This window comes from Arvicola amphibius, chromosome 15, assembly GCF_903992535.2.
Source record: "Arvicola amphibius chromosome 15, mArvAmp1.2, whole genome shotgun sequence".
NCBI lineage: Eukaryota > Metazoa > Chordata > Mammalia > Rodentia > Cricetidae > Arvicola > Arvicola amphibius.
In genome coordinates, this window is record NC_052061.1 from 6,751,079 (window position 1) to 6,777,045 (window position 25,967).

General features: G+C 49.8%; 1 protein-coding gene across 2 annotated transcripts; it reads right to left on the bottom strand.

The window, feature by feature from the left end:
- Positions 1-530: 530 nt before the first annotated feature.
- Mmp2 (matrix metallopeptidase 2) lies at positions 531-25,749 on the bottom strand. 2 transcript variants are annotated; one of them, XM_038312948.2, is made up of 13 exons: positions 25,410-25,749; positions 22,613-22,839; positions 21,527-21,675; positions 20,490-20,618; positions 20,118-20,291; positions 17,232-17,405; positions 16,114-16,287; positions 13,565-13,720; positions 12,476-12,617; positions 8,883-9,019; positions 6,461-6,620; positions 2,504-2,613; positions 531-723 (listed from the first exon to the last, which is right to left on the bottom strand). In XM_038312948.2, the coding sequence occupies exons 1-13, from the start codon at positions 25,560-25,562 to the stop codon at positions 620-622; spliced, it is 1,989 nt and encodes a 662-aa protein (XP_038168876.1). In that variant the 5' UTR covers positions 25,563-25,749; the 3' UTR covers positions 531-619. The 2 variants fall into 2 exon arrangements, with proteins under 2 accessions (XP_038168876.1, XP_038168875.1); XM_038312947.1 differs by having other exon boundaries at positions 22,568-22,839.
- Between the last annotated feature and the right edge of the window lie 218 nt (positions 25,750-25,967).

A 25,967-nucleotide genomic window follows, 5' to 3' on the forward strand; every position in this document is an offset into this window, starting at 1 on the left:
AGGAGGCTCTAGAGTGTACAAGGAAGCCATTGGTATGTGGGCTGAGAGGCACCGTGCAGTGATGTCAGACGACCTGAGTCCTTGCGTCAGGAAATGCAGCACGGTGGGAAATGGAAAAGCTTGAAGGAAATGAAGGAAGCGTGCACAGAGCAAACTGCTAATGTAGTGCAGACATGAGGCCAGCTGGAAGTGAGAAATCAGGGGTCTCCGACTTACACCTGGACGCACCTGTGCCAGGCTGTTGGGCCACCAGTGCCCTCCTAAGACAGTCTCTGTTGACTCTGATAGTGCTGTGAGCCACAGAAGTATCAGAGATGAGAAGAACCTCAAGTGTGGAGCACCAGGGCAGCCCAAAAGAGGGCTGCATTGAGAACATCCAAGCATCCCCGAGGGGGCTGGGGAGGGGGAGGGGGAGAAGCACCTGGGAGGGGTACAATCAGCACCTTTCTTTGGGCACAAAAAAAAAGCCACGCTCTTAAATCTTCAATCACCAGGTGAGGGGGAAGGCTGATTAACTACAGAGCTGAAGGCAGGGCAGCCAGGCCCCTTCACATCCTTCCCCAGTATTCTGGGCCTGGTGTGCAGTGTTGATTTCAGGGCCTGTGGGAACAGGGCCAGCTCAGCAGCCCAGCCAGTCCGATTTGATGCTTCCAAACTTCACACTCTTCAGACTTTGGTTCTCCAGCTTCAGGTAGTATGCACCTTTGAAGAAGTAGCTGTGACCTGAGAGAGACAAGGAAGAGAGACTGAACCTATCCTGACGTGACACGGCACATGGAACGTCTCTGGGAATGGTCACCTCTGCCTGGCATAGGGAAGAAGCTTTTCAACCTGGGAATGGCTGGGAAACTGGGTCTTGTAGTCATTGACTGCTCTTCTCTGAGCCAGGTATCGGGACCCAACCTCTTAGAGAAGCGGTTCTCAACCTGTGGGTCACAGCCCCTTCGGGTTCATGTATCAGCTATCCTGTATATCAGATATTTATATTACGATTCATAACAGTAGCGAAACTACAATTATGAAATCGCAACAAAAATAATTTTATGGTTGGGGGTCAGCACAACATGAGGAACTGTGTTAAAGGGTGGCAGCGTGAGGAAAGTTGAGAACCGTTGTCTAAGGCTTGTTAAGAGACTAAGTTAGGTGATACTTGCTACTGGCGACTTCCTGAGCACAAGCACCAAGCCAAGCATTTTCATACATAAGGGGACAGGAACTAGGAGGCCCCCAGACCTATCAGGTTTATTAGGTTCATACAAATGCTTGCTTCATTTTGTCTTTAATTCTGAATGACTTGCCAAGGTATAAGCACATCTGGCAATGTCACATGAATGTGCAGATGTCTGGCCTCTCTCTAAATCTCTAAAATATCTAAAAACCACAAGACTCTACTCTTGCAGGTCTGCAGTCATCAGACTCTGAGAAGCAACTCTTCCCTGCCAACACACACACACATACACTCACACACTCAGGCCCTTACACCCACACACACTCAGGCACACAAACAAGCATACTCACACATTCAGCCCCCCCACTCAAATACATTTAGCCATCACACACACACACACACACACACACACACACACACACACACACATATGCATAATTTATTTTCTGCCATTTCCCTTCCTGGCCTCTAGAGGCTTTAGAACCTGTGAATTCCTTCAAACACACATGATCCTGTTTACCCCATTTACAACCCTAGCTCACAGTATGAACCGGAGAGATATTTGGTTGAAGGTAACCCTTAATGGAGCACCTGATTAGACACTGCTTTCCTTCTGTGCTTGTGAGACCTCAGTATGGGCATTTACATGAGCTTTGCAGATGGTAAAACCACACACACACCCCCACACACACACACACACACACGCACGCACGCACGCACGCACGCACGCGCACATGCACCACATTAAAAAAATAAATTAAAACTTTTGTGAATCTGAACTAACACCTCCTCTAAAAAGCCAAACTGACTTCATTTCCAGCACCCCAGGGAGTCACAGAAACCTCCCCGAGAATATGGTTTTCAAATCCCAAATGCTATCCTGTGCTGACACTGCAAAGAAGCAAGCAGCTGAGTGGGAGGTCACTGCCACGGGAGTGACAGAGCATGACAAAGTTTGCCTTGTCTCGAATAGAGCTGTGCTTCTGACGGGAGATGGTCACAAGGCCTCCTGAGAAACCCAATACAGCCTGGCTCAACCCCCAGAATGAATCCAGGGCACCAGGCCATGTTCCTGGTCCCTGGAGGTCTCCCAGCCTTCCTCTGCTGTGGCTCCAGGCTCTGCAGCTGTGAGGGGCCTTTCTAGGTCTTACAGCCTGGAGTTTGGCTGGGGCGGCAAGGGTCAGGAGTCTGGCTGCCTTCCCAGCACTGAGCTAAAGGGACTGGTTTGTTTTCCAGGACTGCATGGCTGCCCTGAGGAGTGTGTACAAAGGAGGAGCTGCTTCCTGGCTGGGGGCAGGCAATCCTAGAATGCCAACAGAGGCCTGGGTAGCTCACCACCGCCTTGCAGGTCCACGACCGCATCCAGGTTATCGGGGATAGCGTTCCAGGAATCTGCGATGAGCTTAGGGAAACCAGGATCCATTTTCTTCTTCACCTCATTGTATCTAGGGAAAGAGACAGGGAGAAGCAAATGGCCTCTCTGAAGGCCAGTCCCCACTGCCCACTCTCACCCCCATCCCAGTCCCGAGAGAAGGATCTAAGGGATAGCATAGAGAGTCTGGGGAAAAGTCAGATCCCAGGAACTAGAGTTATAGAAAGACAGTTATGAGCCGTGTGTGTGTGTGTGTGTGTGTGTGTGTGTGTGTGTGTGTGTGTGTGGACCGGGAATTGAACCTAGGACTTCTGGAAGAGCAGACAGTGCTGTTGACAGCTGAGCCATCTCTCCAGCCCCTCCCTTACAACCTTTGATTCCCGGCTGTAGTCCAAGGACCAATGGAGCAGACCCATAATTCTTTCACTGTGTGGTTTAAACAAATTGCTGCTTTTTCATCTGTCGAGCAGAGATGACCAGCCATGTCTGGGAGTGAACGGAGACTCAGAGAGGGAAGTTACAGTGCAACGTGGTGGGTGCGAGCTCAGGGCCATGAGTCACTGGCAGACTGCATGCCACCCCAGTCCCTTTTGGGGCTTGTCTTTAATCCAGGTAAATACCCTGAGCATTATGAAGTCTTTCTCCTTGGCTATGTTGTTTTAAGTTTCCTGGAGAAACCTCTGAATTGCTGTCCTTTTTATTCCTTTGCTTTCCCTCCCTCTGCTCCTCAACCTCCTCATTTCATTAGCAGATTCCACACTACGTAAGCTAACGTGCTCCGACTCTGTGCCTGTGGCTATCTCAGTAACAAGTGCAAGCCTCACCTTCGTGCCGAAAGTTTCTAACCAGAGCACTCTGGATCCCATCCTGGTGATGGGCAAGCTTCCTTTCCTCTGCACAGCATCCTGGGTGGTTCTCCTTTTCCCCTGGTGGCAGCTGTACCACCCCCACCAGGGGTTCCAACCATAGACTACCCTAAGGCTATTTTTATAGGGGTTTTACTTTCAACTCATCACCCCAAGACCTGTCAGTAACACCTTCAAGACCACAGCTTCATCTGAAGACAATTTCTTAAGAAGGCTGTTTCTTCATGGCCCAGGTTACCAAAACCAAGTCCCCTAGCTCAAAATTCCCATGCCCCCATCTGACCACTACCAAGCTCACGGTAAATCCCTGGAATTAAAATGATACAGAATATGTGTCCCAAGCCCCAAGGACTTTCCTTAGCACAAGCAGAGGGCAGGAATCAACCCCACTGTATAAGGGAATCCCAGAGACACCAAACAACTTGCTTCCTGAAAGTTCTTTTCATCCAGGAGAGGTGTCACCTCCTCCCTGTCCCTCTAGCCTCATGACCTGGGCAGCTGATCTACAGATGTAGAAGGTGCAATACCGAGTGTCAGAAGCGACATTTGAAGCCCAGGTTCTCCACATGTCCTTGGCCTACTTCAGCCTTAGTATCCTTGGTCCAGAAAGTGGAGCTGATAACAATGTATACATTACATGAAAAATCCAGATGATATGCATAGCCTCCACCCAGAGCAAGGCACAGGTCGGAAGGAGTCCCCAGTGTGAGATGCAAATGAATTTAAGTTGTGTATGGTACATAAGGGACACTGAACATGTATTTGTGGTCTTGGTGAGAACTTGGAAAGGCAGTGGCTGAGGGCTTCCTGGCATGCTGGGGACAGACAGTAGCTCACCCTGGTCAGTCCAAACTCTCTTTTTCCAGCAGTCATGGACCAAGAAAGTGTCTCAAGCTATTGTGCTGTTTTTTCTGGGAAGGACCTGTTTCCCTTAAATGCACAGTCCAGAAGCTAGGACCAGCTCTATTCACTCTAGCCTTTACCCAAGGTTCACGGAACTTCCTCGGCAGAGGACGGTGTTTGTTCTGGCATCTAGAGTTGGAGGAAGGCCTTGTCAAGGAAAAGGATTAGAAGAAATCAGCAAGGCATTTCAGGGCCTGTGAGTCTATGTATGCGTGCACACTCCTGCTCATATGGGACATGCCTGTTCTTGCATGTGTATACACAGAAGGTGCGTAGTAGGAAGACGGTGAGAATGCTCCCCGCGCACCACAGGGGAATCACCTGGGCTTTAGGATTCTGAGATTCCTGAATCATGTGTCTGTGTCTTCTCTAGCTCGTCACAGGCAGAGTTAAAGATTTAGAGTGCCCATGAATTCAAGAGCCTGAGATGCCATTCGCAGTACGTGGTTGTGCTGGGGAGTGTTCCGGAGCCCATGGGCGAAAGGCCTGCTCGGTGGTTTCCTGACAGACTGTTTTTCTTCTCGGAGGCTTGAGATACCAATCAGCTTAGGTTGTTAAGTATCTCCGCAGTGCCTTCAGAATTCCACCCAGCCATGGGCAGCTGGGGGACATAAGCAGCTGCTGAATCAGGGCAGTTTCGGGTGAGGTGAGGAGCAGAGAAGAGGGAGGAGACTGGGGCCTCTGGGGGAAGCAGGAATGTTTGTTCAGGGACAGCAGACAAGGTCTGAGAGTTCCATCAGTGGTTCCTGGGTATGGCCTGGCTGCCTCCACAGCCCCAGAAGCTGGGAGGGAAAGGGGAAGGAGACACCCGCAAAGCTTTTGTTTGCCTACCCTTTTCTTCATTGATCAAATGACCCAGAGGCATAGTGAAGGGGGGTACCGAAGAGAAAGAGGAGAAGCAGATTTAAGCATAGCTCCAGGCCAGAGCTATGCTTACACTTAAGTGAGTCCTTTAGCTTCTTTAGGCCTAAGCTTCCTAATGGGTAAATTGTGAAGGATGATAAGCATAATCCTGTGTTTGAGCTATATCCATGGATGCTGTTTTCTGGCCCATCATTCAGACCTTTGCTTCTCAGTGCTAGAGCCTTCTCGCCAGAGGAGCTGAACCAACTGCTTCTTCTAAACTACCCCCGTGCCAGTTATCACCATTGGCCAGGCCTATAAGCACGAGGGAGGGTGCCTGCTGCAGACATGGGGGAGGGTGCCTGCTGCTGACATGGGGGAGGGTGCCTGCTGCAGACATGGGGGAGGGTGCCTGCTGCTGACATGGGGGAGGGTGCCTGCTGCAGACTTGGGGGAGGATGCCTGTGACACCCCAGGGCCTAGTTTGGATCTTGTCTTCCTCTGCTGCCTTGCCTATACCGTTCCTCCCTAGGTCTCCACTGTATCAGGAAGGGTACAGAGGTTAAGAGCACTGACTAGTCTTCAGGTTGCTCTGAGTTCAATTCCCAGCAACCACATGATGGCTCATACCCATCTGAAATGAGATCTGGTGCCCTCTTTTGGCAGGCATGCATGCAGGCAGAACACTGTATACATAATAAATTAAAAAAAAAAAAAAAAAAGAGTAGGACATTCTCCAGGGCCAGGAGGCTCAAAGCCCAGTTGTCACTCCATGGCCATGGAACCTGAAGTTAGTTATTTAATCTTCTGAAACCCTGCTTCTTCATGTTAAAAGTGGGAAGAACAGTGATTCCTACTTCATTGGGCCTTGCAATAGCAACTGGCTTATAATCGCAACAGTATCAGCTACTATCTGCATGGGTATCACCAACTCTACTGTGGTGCTGTAACATGAGGGTCTAGACGAGGTATCTGCAGGCCCAATCAGAGGCGGCTAAGAAAGGAAAGGGGGTTCTGGCCAGAACAGCCCTAACAGTGTCATAAGGAGGATGCATTCTGTGGTGTCTTCTCTTGGAGGACTGACTGGCATGCTAAAGACCAGGGAGTGGGTGTCTACTCACGCTGTGTCTAAAGACCAGGGAGCAGGTGTCTACTCACACTGTGTCTAAAGACCAGGGAGCGGGTGTCTACTCACGCTGTGTCTAAAGACCAGGGAGCGGGTGTCTACTCACGCTGTGTCTCTCAAGCCACAGAGAGTCTTGCCCCATGAAACTAGTCATGCCCCCATCCTACCTGGGGCCCCCTTACCTCCAGAACTTGTCTCCAGCGAAGATGTATGTCTTCTTGTTCTTACTCCAGTTAAAGGCAGCATCTACTCTCTGGACATCAGGGGGCAGGCCCAGGCTGGTCAGTGGCTTGGGATACCCTCGCTCCAGAGTGCTGGCAGAATAGACCCAATACTCATTCCCTGAGGGAAGGGGCAGAAGGTGGGTTAGTGGCTGTGGAGAAGTGCCTCAGGCCCGTCTTGTCCTCCGCCACCATCTCTCTGGCAGAAGAGCCTACTGGGTCTTTCTCAACAGGGAATGGCCTCCTGTTCATGTCTTAGCTCTGTTTCTAGAAGCAGGTCTCACCACACAGTTATGTTTGTTTCACTTCAGTTTTTGAGACAAGAGCTCACATAACCCAGGCTGGCTTTGAACTCCTAATCCTCCTGAGTACTGGGATTACAAGGAGGCAGGCTGTCCCACATCTCATTGATACAGTGCTGAGAACTAAACTGCTAGGCTAGATAAGCACTCTACCAACTGAACTACACCCCCAGCTCATGCACACAGTTTAGGCCAGTTACAGCCGGTTACAAAAGGCAACAGTGAAAGGAGACTAGCAGCCCACCGAAGTGTCACGCTGGCCACGCTGGCCACACGAAGCCCCTCTATCTGACAATGTATAAAGTGCCCTGGGAGTCAAAGATAGCCTGGTCAGGACCTGTGATCACCAAAGACAGAGGTGGAAGCTGTCCATATACAGGACAGCCAATGTGCCCCAAACTTAGCTGCACCATCAAGGTCAGCCTGGGCTACATAGCAAACACAAAGGCCAGCCTGAGTTATGTCATAAACCATGTCTCTGAACAAAGACAAAGGTAACAAGCCTAGTAAAGAACGGTGCTGGTTTGGCATCTAAATACCATGTATAGAACAGTTTGTTTACATCCTGTTTTTAGATGCCACCTTACTGGAACTACTATTCAAACCAATGCAGGTTACAAAGCATTTTATGTTAAAAAAATGAGAGGTTGGGGCCGCAGGGATGGTTTGGTGGTTAAGAGTGCTTCCTGCTCTTCCTGAAGACCAGAGTTAGATTCCCAGTAGCCAGATTGGGCAGCTTACAACCTCTGCCTCCCGGTTCCTGCTCTGACTTCCCTTGATGATGGGAGGTAAGATGAAAGATACCCTATAGAAATCCTAAGACACACCTGTACCTCCACCTCAGGGGGACCGATGCCTCTGACCTCTGTGAGCACCCTCACTAATCTCCACCCCTGCCCCCCATACACAGACATGCACACACAATATACATAATGTTTTAAACAGTCTGGGGTTGGGCTGTGGCTTGGTTAGTGGAGAGCTATGCACAAGACTCTGAGTTCCATTCACGGCATCCGATTAATGCAGATGTGATGGCAAATGCTTAATCCTAACACTTGAGAGGAGGCAGGAGGATCATAAGTTAAAGGCCAACATCGGCTATGCAGCAAGTTCAAAGCCAGCTGGATTGCATGAGACCCTGTATATATATATATATATATATATATATATATATATATATATATGTGTGTGTGTATGTATGTCTTTGTCTGTCTGTCTGTCTCTCTCTCTCTCTTACTTTCTCTGTCTCTCTGTCTCTCTCATTTTCTCTCTCTGTCACACACACACACACATACATATACACACATACACACATGCACACGCACATGCACACCACACTAAAGATTTAACTAAAGCAGCTACCAGCCAAGGCTCTAGCAAGGGAGTGATGTTAGGGAAACATCCCTGAAAGAAGACTGTTTCCTTTAGGAAAGAAACTATGAGATTGACAAAGAACCCAGATGAAAGGAAATGTCCCCTCCTGCAGGCAAGGCTAGTTGATGCTGGGTGTCTAGACCACACTCCCAGAAAAATCCCATGTGTGTTGGCTAGCTTCCCCCTTTTGTCAACGGGACATAAGCTAGAGTTGTCTGAGAAAGGGAACTCTCGGTAGAGAAAAGTGCCTTCATAAAATCAGCCTGCTGGCAAGCCCTTGAAACATTTTTTCTTAATTAGTGATTGATGTGGGAGGTCCCAGCCCACTGTGAGTGGTGCCACTTCTGAGTGGGCGGTCCTGGAGTCTATAAGAAAGCAGGCGCAGGTGGAGCAAACAGTGGGGAGCAAGCCAGTGTTTGTCTGTGGTTTCTGGTTCAGTTCCTGCCTTGGGAGTTCCCGCCCTGGCTTGTCTTCACACTACATTACATGTGTAAGCTAAAATAAACCCTTTCCTACCCAAGTTACTTTTGAACATGGTGTTTTATCACCGCAATAGAAACCCAACTAAGACACTGTGCTTTGGGAAATCACATTGAGACGGATCTTTAGAGAAGATAGGGCGCCTGCAGGTGCCTGGGAACTGTGGTTTGGTGGAGGAGTGGATCCAGTTAAATGGGAACTGAGGGCCAGAAGACCCTCCCACACACCTGCGAAGAACACAGCTTTCTCTTCCTGCGGGGCCTCGTACACAGCATCGATCTTTTCTGGGAGTTCAGGCCAGAAGGTGGCCACCAGCAAGGGCCCCGAGGGCTTGTCGCGTGGTGTCACTGTCCGCCAAATAAACCTGGGGATGGGAATGGGACACAAGAAGTCACACCTCCCGTCACTCTAAAGCTCTAACCGCCAAGTCCAATCAGAAGCATGGTAAGAGCTAGAGAAGGTTAGAGGGGGACACTGGGGAATAGGAGGAGATTGCGCTGCAAGGTGCCACCCTCCCTCTTGCCCCCACCCCTCCAGGAAGTCTCCCCAGACTGTTTCTGCTTACTGTGTTTCCTTACTCAGGGCCTCTCCAAAACACCAGCACTGAGTGCCCGGAGCAGGTGCTGTTTATCTATCAGTCCTATTTGGTGAGAAGCCAACTGAGGGAGGCAGGGGCTGAAGGCGCTTCAAAGCACTTTCTGAACTTCAGTGGAATGAAGCTGGGTGTCTTGGCAAACTAAGAGCGATGTTTACTAAGGGTATACAAGGAGCCAAGCACTTGTACGAATGAGCCTTGTAAAATATAAGCCTCAGAACCGCCTAACATGTGCGTGCGCTTGATGAGCCATCTGCCCAGCATCCAGCATCTCTCTCCACCATCCTTCCTCTCAGCGTCACACTTCTACCCATCCTTCAGCAGCACCGTGAGTCCCTGCCGCCCATGACCTCGTCCTCATCCTAGGGGTGAGTCCCAGGTGTCTCCAACCTTTTGACATTGTAACATGACTTAGCATTGTATGACCGAAACAAGAGCTGTCCTCAGCTGCGATGTGGCCTTAGTGGCAGGTTGGTCACTGGCCCTCGAATTGTGATCCTCAGGCCAGTGGGCTGAGCAGCACCGGGGCATGTGTCAGAAATGCAAATTTCTGGGCCTGACCTGAGATCTGTAGAGCAGACTTCTCTGGCTTATGACTGAGACTCTGTTTGAACAAGCCTTCCAGATGATTCCGTTTGCCAAAGATGGTTAGCTTAACATTCCTTGCCATGTGTCATATCAGCATAACAAGATTGAGCAGATAGACCAGTATCTCATCTCCAGACATCTCTCTCCTCCTCACACGTCACCCCACACTTTGGCTGGATGTGGGAAGCCTGTGGTCCTAACTGCCCCTGACAGTCGTCTTGGGACCCAGTCTTGGCATAGGGGCCATGTAAAAGTGTCAATGGACAAAGATAAGTCTCTGTCCCTCCTCTGCCCTTTAAAACAAACAGCCTTACCCCTGGATGCTATACCATGAAAGAAAAATTTTTCTTCCACTTCTTAATTTGGGGCAGGAGAAGGTGGTATCTCTGTTACTTGAGGGAGCACATACAAGGCAGGGTTATGGCCCTAATTTGCTAAACAGCACTCAGATTATGATTATGATATCATCTGGACTGAAGTCCACGTCCTACTTCAAAATTCGTATTCACGGACCCTGTAGTACTGTGCTGCCCTCCCAGAGACTGGCACCACTATTTGTGTATGTTTAGTGTTTAATTATTTACAGGGAATTAGCTCAGTGAAGCACTGAACACCCACTTAGGTTCTTTGGTAGAGACTGTGATGCTGTGTCAGAACCCGCTCTGGCCTGGGCATGGGCTCAGAGCCGTGTCTGCGATTCTCGCTTCTGACAGCTCTATAGCACATGGTCAGTTTCTACAGTGGAAAGTGCGCCAAGGTGGGGACCTTGCTGAAGACTAGAGTCCCCACGCACCTCTTCCCCCTCCTTACAAGGTGTAGCAGCACACCAGGGGAATCTGTAATCACTAATACTGGCTTGGGCACAAAGACCTAACTAGAATTGACTTACTGTGTTTTGATTCTCACTCCTCTCTCTACCTTCTTGTGATTGCCGACTGGCCAGTGGTACACACAGTGAAGGGCAGGGCATGGTGTGTCCCACACCTGCCCCCATGTCTGAAGAGAAGCCCTTTGTGGAACATAAGACATTCCTGGAACATCACTTAGCCTCCCCAGGCTCTCTGTCCTACAGTGTTTAAGTCGGGAAGTTTTATCTGTCTCTGCTTCACGGTTCCTAAACTGCCACGACTGTCACTATCTATCAGAATGCTGCTTCCCCTTAAAGGACCACTATGAAGCCTTCCTTGACTGGGACATCTAGACAAAAGCTCTTTATATTACTGTCAATTTGCTATGGCTTTCTTTCCCTAACCACACAGTGGCATACCATCAAAGAGCATCCGGATCACTGGGGAAATTTGGTAAAATGCAGATAAGTGTGTGCTGCCCCCAGAGAATCCAATCAAAGGGCTCAGGAAGAGGGCAGAAGCCCATGGCTTTTTAATATCCCCATTCCAGGTGATTCTAGCATAGGAGGCCTGTGCACTTCTCTTGAGAACAGTAATGTGTCTTTAAACAGACCTCTACCCCCACCACACATCTTCCCTTCCTCAGCTACCATCAAAGGCAATTGGCACACGAGCTGCTAAACTATGATTTGTTGAGGTGACAGCTAATGGGGCTAAACAAGCACACTCTGTGCTGGCCTTATTCTAAGCACTAAACTCATCTGATCCTTATTTTTGCCCTATTCGATAGGGCAAAATGTTAGCCCCATCTTAGAGATGGGTAAACAGAGGTACAAAGAAATCGATTAGCCTACTGGTCGCCATACAACTTGTAGATAGCTAGCGTAGTATTCTACTTCGACAACCCAATTTCCTAACTATTATACACTATGAATGGGTGAGTGGATAACTGGATCAATGTATGGAAGGATAATGGAGGTTAGATGGAGAGCAAAAGATGCTTGGTAGACAGACAGACAGACAGACAGACAGACAGACAGATGAATAGATGAAGGTAGCGATAGATAGACAGATGGATGACCATGAAGGACAGATAGCTGGATGAGCAGACTCTTTGATGAGGTCCTAGACAGTTCCTGCTGTTATCCAGAGATCTAGGGCATTAGGGTGACTCTCAGATGTTTGTCATGACCGTAGCCTTGAAGAATGAAGGAAATAATTTCTCTCCATCTATGGTCACTTGCTATCTATACAGACAGCAATTTGGTCACTTGAGCTCAGTAGCACTCAGGAAGAAAGCCAATGGAAGACTGGCTAATCCCCCTACATTCTTCTCTCTAACCTACTTTAGAATCATGCCTGGATGTGCCTTAATAATACATACCAACACTCTCCATCTTTTACGGCTGGGCTGGGGTGAACTGGGATGCCCAGTTTAGCCATGTTCTTCGATTTCATTGGCAAGAGAGTCTCAGATGTGATGTGCATCAAATCTTTCTATAACCGTGAATGGTTTGATTTGGCCTCTTAACACCCTGCCATCTACCACAAGTATCTGCTAACTGCAGGAGAATGAGTGACTTGTGGAATGTACCCTGACCTCCTATTGCTACAAAAGCCTAGACACCTGGTAGACCCAGAATTCAAGAGAGCCACCTATGTGTAAGCCACCAAGATAGGTAGTGAGACACACACAGCAGAAACCACTTACTGCAGGTCATTCTGTGAGGTCCCAGGGGTCCTCAGCAAACAGCGGTAACACAAGAAAGACAAAAGCAGCCTGACTTACCGGTCCTTGAAGAAGAAGATCTCACCACGGATTTGGGCAATGCCATCAAAGACAATGTCCTGTTTGCAGATCTCGGGAGTGACAGGTCCCAGCGTAGGGGTGGGGCCAGTACCAGTGTCAGTATCAGCATCAGGGGAGGGCCCTGGGGGATGGGGTGACACCTGAACTCAGACTCTCCCCAGTAACAGACTTCTCATCACCAGGTTAGGCCCCAATACTGCTCACTTAACCCATAAAGGCTAGAAAGAAGAGACATCTGCCTCAGGGGCACCTGCACTTATACTGGAGAACTAAGGGAAGCCTGAATCTTGTGTGGTCTCTTACTGGAAGAACAGAAAAGTCTGGGTCCCCTCAGGGCTGTGGCACTTTCTTAAGGACTCACTTCTTTATCCCTCCTGATGAGCAGCCACATCTGAGGAAAGTTAGTCTAGAGAGGACCACAATGCCACCCCTTACCGTCTGGATCTCGAGTTCCTTCCCAAGTTCAGTGTCTGTAGGCTTCCCCACTCAGTTCTACCTTCACTGTTTTGCCTGATCTGGGAACTACAGGGACTATCTATCAATTATACGATTGATTTCCTTTTTAAGGCAATAGACCGACTTTTTAACCTCTAGCTTCTCCGAAGCACAAACAATAAACAATCACTGGCTGCAAGAACCAACTGTTATGCGTCTATCACAAATTAAAATATCAACATCTTACAAAGATTGGCAACGTTCATTCCCATGCTATCATTCTCGTTCTGTGCCAGAGAAATCCTGCCCTATAGTCAGTCAGCTGACTCTTCCAGATCCCGAACCCTACCTGGTCACTGAAACCTAGTCTTGCCTTGGGTTACACACCTAGCTAATGGAGAGCCCTAGTAATGGTGAGCCAATAAGGACACGAAAGACTCGTTTAGAAAGGACAGGGCTGTGTGAGTGGCCCTTTGAAACATTACTCCGAAGCCCAAGTACCAGGCACCATTCATGCCCCTGACCATTCTGGCTAGATGAAACCTGGTATTCTCCACTTCTGTGGCCTCCCACCCAGGCTATGGGATGACGGTAGACACCTCCACCTGCAGAGGCCCTCGAGCAGAGGCTTACCGTAGAGCTCCTGGATCCCCTTGATGTCATCCTGGGATAAGCGGAAGTTCTTGGTGTAGGTATAGATAGGCGCCATCAGAGCTCCGGGGTCCTGTGAGTGCTCCAGCCCCATTGCATGGCCAAACTCATGGGCTGCCACGAGGAATAAGCTGTATCCTGATGCCAGGGCAGGGACAAGGGGCAGAATTTGAGACAGAGCGATGAGACTGGCATCAAGACTTGCCTCATATGAAGGAAACTTTGGGGGGCATCTCCTGGGTGGGCCTAAAGTTCTGCAAGTGGTGTATTGATTTCTTCCTTGTCCTGAGAGCTCTGTTGCTTTTGAGTGGGTCAGCCAACATCCGCTTGCTCTTTCCTGGTGACGGCTGCTTGTGGTATGAGGGAGAGAGACAGGAGCATCTGCTTCAAGGCTCATCTGTTAAAAATCACACTTCCTGGCTCTTTGTGAGAGTGGAGGTCAAAGCTGCTGCTCCGGATCTCAAAGAGGGAGAGCCTACGGGGATAGTCTGGCCTGAGGGCTTCACCATTTCTTCCCCTGGGAAGGGAGCGCAAACCACTCCCCTGGGAGTGTGACTTGATGATATTGCAGTATCTCCAGTCCCATAGGGAAACTGAAAACATATCCATGCCTGTATGTGTTGCTCAGGCTTGGCCACGGAGAGCAGGCAAATCATGTACCACACCCTGTTATCCCACGGGCCCCACTACCACACACAAAAAAAATACACCCAAATTCTGTTCCTGGTTATCTAGGACATGTGATCTTATTTACAGATGTCATTAAAATGGAAGGCAGAGCCAAGAGTGGTGTTATATATAGGTCTATAATCCCAGTACTTGATACGCTGAAGTAGGAGGATTGTGAACTTGAGATCAACATGGGCCACGTAGTGAAACCCTGCCTCAAATAACGAATAAGTTAAAACACTACCACATTGCAGTGGAGAGGCTCTTAAACCAGTGTGGATCATGACCTCATAAGAAGAGAGACGAAGAGATAGACGCAGAGATGGACATGTAATGACAGAGGCAGCCGATAAAGTGATCCAGGCTCAGAGGGAACACTTTGGTTTTAAACGTCCAGCCTCCAGAATTAGGAAGGAGTCGGTTGATGCTGGTTTAAGGCACCAATACATATGCTTTGTACATGACAGCCTGAGGGGCCACAGGCTCTCCACAGGGATGGAGATCCCATCTTTGGCAGAAGGTTGCACAGAGCGGAGATGTCAGCATCTCTCCTAGCATAGTATTTGGGGCAATAAAAACTCCTAAGAAGAGCTCATTTGTCCAGTTGCGCCATTCACCAAGGCCCATCTCATCGTGGGAATAAAGGACAATAGTAACAAGACTGTACTGGTCGGCACTGACTGTCAAGGGGACATAGCCGAGAATCATAGTTCAAGACTCTCAGTTGAGTATCAGGTTGTTCTCTGTGCATGTCTGTGAGGAACTGTATTATGGTTAGTTGACGCAAGAGAACACGGCCTCCTATGGGCAGCTCCAGTCCCTGGGCAGGTGACCTGGTCTATAAAAAAGTTAGCTAAGCATAAGCCTGTGAGCCAGACTGTGAAACCACAAGAGGTGTCCTCCATGGTTCCTGCCTTCAGGTTCTTACCTTAAGTTCTTGACTACCCTGGATAGATTGCTTATGCCTGTGAGTATAAGCCTGCCTGTGACCATTTCCTTCCGAAGTGTTTATTCACAACAACAAAAATCAAACGAGGACAGAGGCTCGCTTAATTCTGGCAGGTCCTGGATTTGCCTGAACGTCTTGGGCTACCTGAAAACTGAAACCCTGGGCCTTTGGGCCTAGCCTGAAAGCTAGGCCTGAAGCACCCTGCTTATAGTCCTGATGACAGCAAGGTCATTGGCTGTCTCGTGTTAGTGACAGTCCTGCATGGGAGGGTGGCTGGAGTGGAAGGCAAGAATGGAAATAGCAGGGCTGAGAGCCACCCAGGATCAGTGCCTAGTAATGGGGTCTCATTTTGGAAGCTGTGTTGAGTGTCTGACTGAATTGGCTCCACCTTAGTAAGGAACCTGTCTTCACTGGGGCTCAGCGAAGTCTCTGCTTAGGTGGGGAGGTCTGAAGGCCCAATGTGGGGGGGTCTCTTGTGGTAGTCTGAAAGAAAATGGCCCTCAAATGGAGTGGCTCTAGAAGGAGGTGTGGCCTTGTTGCAGGAGGTGTGACACTGTGACAGTGGGCTTTGAGGTCTCTTTTGCTCAGGCTTCCCTCAGTGTGACAGTTGACTTCCTGTTGCCTGCAAGATGTAGCGCTCTCAGCTCCAGCACCACGTCTGCCTGCACGCTGCCATGCTCCCTCCATGATCTTCTTAATGGACTAAACCTCTGACTGCAAGGAAGCCACCCCCAATTAAATGTTTTCTTTATAAGAGTTGCCGTGGGCATGGTGTCTCTTCACAGCAATAGAAACCCTAACTGAGGTACTTGTCAAGAGACAACATCTGTGCTGAAAGCAGCCTGATCCTATGAATGTTCTAGCTCAGGGGTGGAGGAGTGCAGTGTCTCTGCCAAAGGCCAGGGCCTCATACCTTGGTCAGGACAGAAGCCCCACTTCCGGTCATCATCATAGGTAGCCGTGGTGGCACACCATATCTTCCCATCATTGCGACCGGCGCTAGTGCAGCTCTCATATTTGTTGCCCAGAAAAGTGAAGGGGAAGACGCATGGGGCACCTTCCGAATTTCCACCCACAGTAGACATAGCTGTGGGATAAGGGACACAGGTCAAGGGGCAGCAGAGGATGTGAGGTCACTGCTAGGAAACAATGACAAGATGCTGACATTAACATACACTCCCTGGGTACTGATCCATCCTATTCACCCCGCCAACCACCCTGGCACGGTAGAGACCCCGTAGTAACATCTCCATATCAGAGACGGGAAAAACCGAGATTTGAAGAACTTAAGAAACTTGCTGAGCAGGTAATGCTAGAAATTAAGTATCAGAAGCCGGGCGGTGGGGGCGCACGCCTTTAATCCCAGCACTTGGGAGGCAGAAGCAGGTGGATCTCTGTGAGTTCGAGGCCAGCCTGGACTACAAGAGCTAGTTCCAGGGCAGGCTCTAAAGCTACAGAGAAACCCTGTGTTGAAAAAAAACGAAGAAGAAATTAAGTATCAGAGCCAAGGTTTAAACACAGGCAGCCATGGTTCAGAGTCCAGATCTGGACCCTTGTAGATAGAAGCAGAGAGGCCAGACATCCAAAGGACTGAGCAAGCTGATGGTCTCAACACTCTAGAAGGTCTCAATGGTCCTAGAAGATGAGTCTTTAGGCTCAGTCTTAGAGACCAATCACTGAGTTAGCTTCAAGAAGCAGGCTCAGTAAACATCGGTTGCAGAAAGAGAGAAGTGAGAAGGGATGAATAACAGACTGAGAGGAGATAAAGCCAAGAGAAGGCGGCAAGAGACGAAATTCAAGGGCAGAGGGCGTAAGGGGAATTACAGTGTCAGAGCTGGAAAACAGGGGTGCAGGCCAGCGAGCAGGGTGGAAGCTGGCTGGCCAGAAGTCAAAGCACAACCGCGCCAGCTGACTTCCATACTCATGTGGTACCGGCAGCTAGTCTCGGGAAAGGATGCTATGGGTGGACAAATGGGTATTCCATAGCAAAACGCTTGCCTCTGAGGGGCAGAGAGAGGCAGTGATACCTACCGGTCTCTGGGCAGAATCCATACTTCTTATCTCGGTCATAGTCCTCAGTGGTGCCACACCAACGGTAGCCGTCTGTGCGGCCCTCGGTGGTACAGCTGTTGTAGGAAGTGCCCTGGAAGCGGAATGGGAACTTGCAGGGCTGACCATCTCCATTGCCACCCATGGTAAACAAGGCTGGGGAGCAGAAGAGAGGAAGAAGATGCCGTTGAGAGAGATATCAGCCTGGGCAGGGCTGGCTAGTCACCCACTTGCCAGCTCATACAAGTCAAATTGCTGCTGTGTTAAAATATCAATTGCAAACAATCTCTAGGCAATGGAGAGACGGCTCTGCAGTTAAGAGCAATGGCTGTTCTTCCAGAGGACCCAAGTTTTGGTCCCAGAACCCAGGTCAGGCAGTTCACAACCATCTGTGACTCCAACTCCAGGGAACTGGATGCCTCTAACCTCGGAGGGCACCTACAGTCATGTGTACACGCTCATACACGCAGTCCTACACATAATTTATAATGATAAAAAATAAACCTAAAAAGCCAGTTTCTACTCATTGGTGACGATGTGCTTTGCTGAGAAAGCTCTCGTCCTTTCTGGACAGCTCTACTGCTGCTGTGGTCCCTACAGGAGTGCGAGGAGAAGGAGGCAGGGGCAGCTGGGGTCCAAGCCTCCCATGCCGACAACCCCAGGTAGGGCCAGGACTGGAGAACAGGGTGGGATGGGATCAAGGTCAGCCTGTCTGTCTTGGGCGGGGGCGGGCCCGCCCTCCCTCCACTAGAGTTACAAAATGGTGTCTCTGGAATTGCCAACAAGCAAAACCACAAGTGCGTAACAAGGACCATCTGTGTGCAGCAGTGCCAGAGGTGACCTCATCAGGCCTGTTAACTCTACCACAGGTTGAATGGAGTCCAACTCCTGGCCTCCCAATGCAGACCTCTCTATCTCCGTTGTTCTGCTCATCCCCAACCAAGACACCTTTCCCTGATGAAGCAGCAAGTATGGGACCTAGGGAAGAGACAAAGTGAATCCCAGAGACCCTGGTGATTCCGAGTGGGGAAGGGAGAAGTGATAACTCGGATCCTTCAGTTCTGTTCCTGCCACCCAGAAACCCATCTCCTCTGGGATCAACCCTCTTCCTGAAGAGAAGGTCAGGGAGCAGACACTGAGTCAGCCATCAGGAGGGGCTGAGTAATCAGAATTGTTGCCCCAGACCCAAGCACGTGTGCACTATGCGTACTTGCACCTGGCTATGGACCAAAGGAATGACTGGTGTCCGACACAGAGGGAGCCTTTCCAAGCACATGAAGTGGGAGGCTGTTTCCCTGTCTATCCACGAAGACCGTTCTAACAGAATGGCTGACTCAGGAGTTTCTGTCTTTCCTCATGTCCTACTGGGAAATGCAAGACACAGACTTTTATTTCAAAATCTCTGATTTACTAACAGTCAATAGCTTGAGTCTTAGTACAAAGTTTAGCTTCCGTGACAAAAGCGTGAACAGGCTGCGGGTAGAGCCCTGTGTTGGAGGAGAGCGTGCTGAACATGTGTGAGGCCATGGGTTGGATCTTCCAGACAAAGAAAGAAGGAAAAGAAAGGTGTAAACAGGAAGACAACCAGAAACTCTTTGTTTCTTTCCTTCTGTCTAGATGGTTGGTGATAGTGTCGTGTTGCGAGAGGGACAGGGAGAGCCACAAGCATATACAATTATATACAATTATAGCCGCTCCTCACCCCAAACAGACTGTCCTCAGTCTATGATCCGGGAAAGTCTTTATGGGCTGGGAAATAAGCTGCTACTTAGAAGTATGTTTGTATTTTCTCCCACTTCTCCAACATTTTCTCGACTTCTGATCTCTACAGCCATCAAGCGAGATGGCCTGGCCAAGTATGAGGTCATGCATATTCTTAAAAAGATTTATGATTAGAAAGCGTGTCCAGGATGTTTTCAAAGTTGATTGAGTGTGTATATCAGTACCCTTCCCCTTTCCACACTTTTACCTCAAGCGATGGTAAACGGAGAAAAGAATATTTTGAGCCTGAATGAGCACTTGAGCATGTACACACACACACACACACACACACACACACACACATATGCGCGCACAGACACACACAAATTCGGAGTGGAGCTGGAGGTCTTTGTCATGACACAAGGATAGAAGGCAGAGTCCGATGTCGTAGCTGTGACCACTTACACTGACTCTCGCTGGTACTGTGGGACCAGTGTGGGAAGGAGGGCTAATATTCTCAGACTGGAGTCCCTACTTCAACCAAGTACCAGCTTGGACTGAGCCCTGTTCTCTTGCCACTGTTAAGCGTCAATCCATCTCTGTGCCTCAACTCTCTTCGCCAGTCCTCCTGTCCTTGAGCCCCGGGTCTTGCTGGGAGTGTAAAGTGGCCCCAGAAACAACCATAGGGTCTGCAAACACATCTAAGGTCATTCTCATATATGTTAGAACAAAATAATATGCCCAAATTCATGATTTCACAAACAATACTGAGAAACTTAAAAACCTAAGGCGACTTAAGTAAATGTGAAGTAAGCCCATATGGTCAAACACGACAAAAGTTACATCTGAGTCACAACAGACCACACACATAGTGGCGATCCCATGTGACAGTGGTCCCATAAGGTCAGACTGGCTGGTAACTCTGTACCCGTCTTGTTTAAGGATGCTGTGTTCCCATGGTGATGATGAACCTGGACAGCTAGAACCTGTGCCTGACATTAAGCAATATATGCTATAACCGTAGAGGAGGGACCCAACGATGACTGACCTCAGGATACGGGATGAAGGTTAACCGGTCGCGGAATGTGGAAGGGGAAGGCATAGCAGGAACACATGTAGGCTGGGGGCCAGAATAGGATGAGGGTTGAGGCCAGGGCAGACGCTCACCTTCATGGGGGCAGAAACCGTACTTGCCATCCTTCTCAAAGTTGTAGGTGGTGGAGCACCAGAGGAAGCCATCGCTGCGGCCAGTGTCAGTGCAGCTGTTGTATTCCCGGCCATTAAACAAGAAGGGGAACTTGCAGTACTCGCCGTCAGCATTCCCATACTTGACCCGGACCACTGTAGGGGGACACAGAGCAGGACACCTACCTCTCCAGGGCCTCCGTCAGACACCAGGCTGTGGGCTCACCCTGGAGGCTGACTTCCCTTCCCCATCTCATCATCCTCACCCCACCCACAGATGATGAAGGGGTTAAGGTTGGTTTTGCTTGCTAGGGGACCGGGAAGCATACCCATACCAGGTGGAGGTCGTCTTACCTTGACCTTCCCCCAGAGTCCACAGTTCATCATCATCAAAGTGAGAGTCTCCCCCAACACCAGTGCCGGGGGCGAAGGCATGCGCCAGGAGTCCATCCTTCCCATCAAACGGGTATCCATCTCCATGCTCTGGAACCCACACTGGTTGTTAGCTCTTAGCGTTCTCCACCCCCCAACAACGTGGTCCTTAAGTCCAGCTACGCCCTCCTCTGTATTTGGAACGCCTCGTTCGGCCGAGCACCTGTCCCCTACCCTTTTCCCATTGGGGTTCTCAAGGATAGGTATTGCAGGGAGTTGCCGGGAAGGCTCTCTGGCTTGGTTGCTACCATGCGGTGGACCACACCGCTCTCAAGTCCACAGGGTGCCCTCACCTACACCACTGACTTTGGCTTCCATCGCTATCAACAGCACTGGGTTCGCCCACATGCCTCCAGTGCCACAAGAGCATGCTAACCGCATATCCTCCTGACACCCGTGCCTTCCATCAGCACCGCCTTCCTTGCCATGCCCCACTCTCCCGGCAGGCTGTCATCACTACCCAGGGAGCTACAGGCCCACGGTGAGAGCATGCTCACTTTACTCCCAAGTCTATGCTCTTCTTCCCCAGCCCTCCGCCTTCGTTGCTTTACCACCTTGTACCGACATCAGCAGCCTTCATACTTATGCTGCAGCCGGTTCATACCAAAAGCTTAGGTGGTGGTTTGACCCAAGATTCTATTCCCCCTTCTCCCATATTGCTATTGTGAGAACTGATTTTAAATAAAAAAGCCTTTTGCATTACTTTAAATCCAAGTTGCCATTTAGGGGCTGTCATTTAGAGGGTGCGGTAGGTTTTCACTGCATGAAGGGTCGGTTCACTGTGGGGCAGCCTCTGCTCTCATAGTCATGGCTCTCCAGTGTCGGGGCCGTGTTCTGCCACTTCCAACTAACTCACGTCCTGTGTCTGCACCTTCTTGGTAAGCTGCCCTCAGGATCCCCGCGTGTCTCAGATGTCTACACGGCCCTGCTGCAACACCCTCCAGTCGCCCTCTGCCTACCCCAGCGGCCAAAGTTGATCATGATGTCAGCTTCCCCATCGTGGATGCGAGTGAAGCGTAGTGGAGTCACGTCACTCCATACTTGTAAGGCCCGGGCAAAGGCATCATCCACTGTCTCGGGATCCAGGTCGGGTGTGTAACCAATGATCCTAGAAAGGGTAGAAATGCATACGAGTGTGCATATGTCCATTTGTACAACTGTCTATGTGCACACTGCGTGTATGTGAAATGTCCTTGCACATATGTGTTGAGCAAAGCTAAGTACATCCTCCTATAGTTATTGATCTTTCCAGAGCCCCAGACCTCCTCAGCTCTCACTTCTGTCTGGGACAAGGACACCAGGAACACAAACAGTGCAATACTGAACAAAAGGCAGAGCTCTCCCCTTTGATAAATGCCAGCCACGCAGAGTGGAGCTCTTAGCTCTATTAGCAACAAATCATAACAAAACTTTAATATTAAGGGCTTGAGAGATGCCTCAGAGGTTAAGAGCACTGGCTGTTCTTCTGGAGGTCCCGAGTTCAATTCCCAGCAACCACATGGTGTCTCACAACTGTCTATAATGAGATCTGGTGCCCTCTTCTGGTATGAAAGTATACATGCAGGCAGAACACTATACACATAATAAATCTTTTTTAAAAAAAAAAAAACTATAATATTAAAACCACAAATATCAGCTGTTTATCAGGCTTCCTCTACCTACTCCAATGATCCAAATGATAATAACAATCACCAACACTTATTAGATGCCTGATCTGTAACAAACTTTGTGGAAGCCCTTAATTTACATGTAATCTAATTTAGGTTCCCAATCACCCCTTTAGGAAAGGGATTTCTTAGTCTTGTTTCATAACCAAGGATACCAACTCAAAGTGTGGGAGAACAAGACCAGTGCCCCGTGGTTAGTGAGTATGAGACTCAAGTCTAGGTCTGCCTGGCTCCCCTCACCAAGAACTCTGTATGTCTCTGTATGGCCAGATCTCAGTAATGACACTTTGTGGGGATCCCTGAATTAGAAAGACAAGTCCCAAGGAGACTCACATCCCTCGGGCTGCTGGCCCCGCATCCCCAGCCCCTCCTTGGCACCTGTATGTGATCTGGTTCTTGTCCCACTTGGGCTTTCGGGGAAAGAAGTTGTAGTTGGCCACATCTGGGTTGCCACAGCGTGGCTTCCGCATGGTCTCGATGGTGTTCTGGTCCAGGTCACCTGTCTGGGGCAGCCCAAAGAACTTCTGCATCTTCTTGAGGGTGTCCTTCAGTACAAAGAGGTTGCAACTCTCCTTGGGACAGCCATAGAAAGTATTCAGGTATTGCTGAAAGAGACAGGTAGTCTCAAAGTCAGGAACCACATTGGGATGGCAAAACACACAGCCTCAACAACTCCCCAATTACCCCCTACTTGGGACAGGATGGAATTAAGGAGTTCAAGGACACTGTGAGTGAAGTCTTAGGCTCTCAAAAAAGTTCTGTCACCCACCAACTGGGTGCCGCTTCTATAAATGGAATAGCTACCACCTTTTATTTCCCTTAATTTATTAGATGTTAATTTAGGTTCCGCTCAGTATACATAAGACAGCTTAAGGGACTTGCTGAAGCTGAAACCACTCACAGATGGCAGATCTGGATTTGACTCCAAGTAGTCAGGCATCAGTGCCCATGCTTGAACCCTGATACTCCAGCATCTATCTGACTGAACCTTACAACAGACCTGGGCATATGTTGTCTTCCTTCTTTTTTCTCTCTCTCTCTCTCTCTCTCTCTCTCTCTCTCTCTCTCTCTCTCTCTCTCTCTCTCTCTTTCTTTTCTTCCTTTCTTCCTTATAAAGAAATTCAGGAATTGTGTGCATGGGATCTGGTAGCAGACCTGAGTTTCAAACCTCCCATCTGTGATCTCTAAACAGAGAATGGTCTTCTTCTTCAGAGGGTCTGCCTCAGACTACCAGCCAGCATTGATAGATGCTTACCTACCATGTGCCACTCCTTGGGCTACTGCTGGGGTAAACTGACAATCAGGACCTGCACTTGAAACCCAGTGCAAGAATGTGGGCGGGATCGCCAAGGAATGCGAGATTAAATACATGGGAAGGGCTGGCTGGAACAGTGAAAAGAACCAGAATTGATCCGGACTGGGTCTCACCTCCTCGGCGGCAGTACCAAAGAGGGAAAGGAGGGCATGGCAGACAGTAGGGGGTGAGAATGGTGGTGTAACAGCAATAAGACCTGGTGTTGACTAGTGCTTCCCAGGTGCCAAACACTAAGAACCTAAGAGCACCTCCCCACTCACCACAAAGATGGGTGCCTTTCTGACCCTCTGACTCCAAAGAAATGGCCACCGCGGAAGTTCCAATCAATCTTCAGAGCTCACCAGGGCACTCCCTGAGAGGATGCAGGGAGCAGCGGAAGCTCAAAATCCCCTCTGTTTTTTTTCTTTTTTGTCTAGGATCTTTTCACTGTAAAGCCCAAGCTAAAGTTGAACTCAGGACCCTTCAGTCCCAGTTTCCCCAAGGCCGGCTTCACGGGTGTGCACCACAGGGCTTGCCCCCCACCCTCACACCCTTATTAAGCTCTCTTCACTAGCATGTGCCACTAGGTCACAAGGGCTTCTTGAGGCTACAGAAGGCATGGAGACCCAGGTAACTGCTCCTAAGATGCACTCTTGGTCAACAAACAAATTACTTTAGACTCTTGGGGGAAAAAGTAGCCCTCTAAATATTTTAAGATCTCCCAACCCATCTATCCAGAGAGGATGGAGGGCTGTGGAAAGAGAGTTGGTGTCTCATACAGCAGGGACTTCCAAAGGCTATCCAAGAACATGTGATTCCTAGTTCTGTGTAGACTGGAGAGGAGGCTGGCTGGACGACTCCTACAATGGTTGAATCATGGCAACAAAGGTGCAGATGTCCTGAGACCTGACATCTAAGCCAATTCATGGCCCATGGATGGCTAGAGGTGCCTACTCCTGGCTGGATATTGCCTTGCAGCTGTCTTCCAGTCTGGTTTATGCAAAGCTGCTACCCGGGAGCCCCAGAACCAGGCGCACGCTCACACAACAACATCTGAGCCACAGCTCGGATCCTGGCCAAGAAGGAGGTCGTGCTGGCCGCTGGCCGACCCCAGCCCAGCTCAGCCCGCCCCCGCCCCACGCGCCCTGGCCCTCTGCGCCTGCTCCTCACGCCCGCCCACCAGCCTTGTATCCTCTGACCTCAGAGAAAAGTTCAAAGAAACTCAGCTCAGACCCTCCTGGTCAACTTCTGCCTTAAACCAAGGCATCAAAATGCACCTTCTGCTTCCCTCAAGTCTTTTTTATTTGCCAAATGGGCCCCTCCAGAGTCTCACCAAAGACCTGTCTCCAGATGTGTGCCAAAGTTTTCCAGAAATTAGCCAAGTCTTGCTTTGGCTATCTTTCTATGCGCAAAGGCTTATACAAATTAAATATGCCAAAGTACACTCTTGATTTTCAATAGATTTCCCCCTTAAACTGAGTGTACTAAAGGCCTGCTAAGATACTTGCCAAGGGCTGTCTTGCCAGTTCTCCTGATGCATCCAAAAGACATTTATAAAGCCCACCTCGGACCAAATCCCCTAGGTACGCAGACAAAGTCTCTGTTATTCACAAAAACAACTCTTTCCAGATGTTTCCCAAGGCAATCATCCCCCTCCTTTGCTCCTTCCTGGTCCCTGCGATATACCTTGAACTTCCCCAAGTTACTTATCAGCAGCCTCATCTTACCCAAACCCTCTCCCCATCGTTTACAAAGACCCTAGCAGATGCATTACCAAAGCCCCTCCCGACTCGGTAGGCCAGTAGGAAGTCAGAGGAAAGTTGGCCTCCGGTTCCAAAGTTTGTCTAAACTTTGCTGGATGAAGCCAGCGTAGCAACTTACCACTGCCAACTCTTTGTCTGTTTTGGGGGCGACATCGCCAGGGAACTTGATGATGGGCGATGGTGCAGCGATGGCTCGACCCAGCAGGCAGCCCAGGACGCAGAGAATCCGCAGAGGGCCGGTGAGCGCTCCCCACGCCATTCCTGCCTCCATCGTTGCGCTCCCGGGCTCTGCGTGTCACCCTGAGGTTGCTGGCTGTGTACTGGGGTCCGCCCGGCTGGAGCCTGCTCCACACGGCGCCGTTTCGAGATCCCCTAGCTAAATTGCCTTGGCTTTGCAGGGCTCAGGGGTTCATAACGGGGTTCCGCGTCCCAACTAGCCCGGTTACCTCGGGTGTCTGGTGGTGGTCGTGGCAATCCCTTTGTATATTTAAAGCCCTGGATGAACACACAGCAGCCTCCAGCCACGCTGGGGGGGAAGTCTGGATGCAGCGGAAACAAGGGGCGGGCAGACGCCAGATGTGGCCGGCTGGGCTGAAAGAGTGCTGGCAGCACCCAACCGAGTGGGGAGGGTAGGGGAGTGAGGCGGGCGAGAGGGGTGGCGCAGTCCGACCCGCCC

Excerpts from the sequence above, each read along its gene's own strand:
- Mmp2 (XM_038312947.1), bottom strand. The coding sequence starts at position 25,562 with ATGGAGGCAGGAATGGCGTGGGGAGCGCTCACCGGCCCTCTGCGGATT. Across the intron at positions 21,676-22,567 it reads GGGCCAGCAGCCCGAGGGAT|GATCATTGGTTACACACCCG; the intron begins GTGAGTCTCCTT and ends TACCCTTTCTAG. Across the intron at positions 13,721-16,113 it reads GGGCTTCTGTCCTGACCAAG|GATACAGCTTATTCCTCGTG; the intron begins GTATGAGGCCCT and ends CCCTGGCATCAG.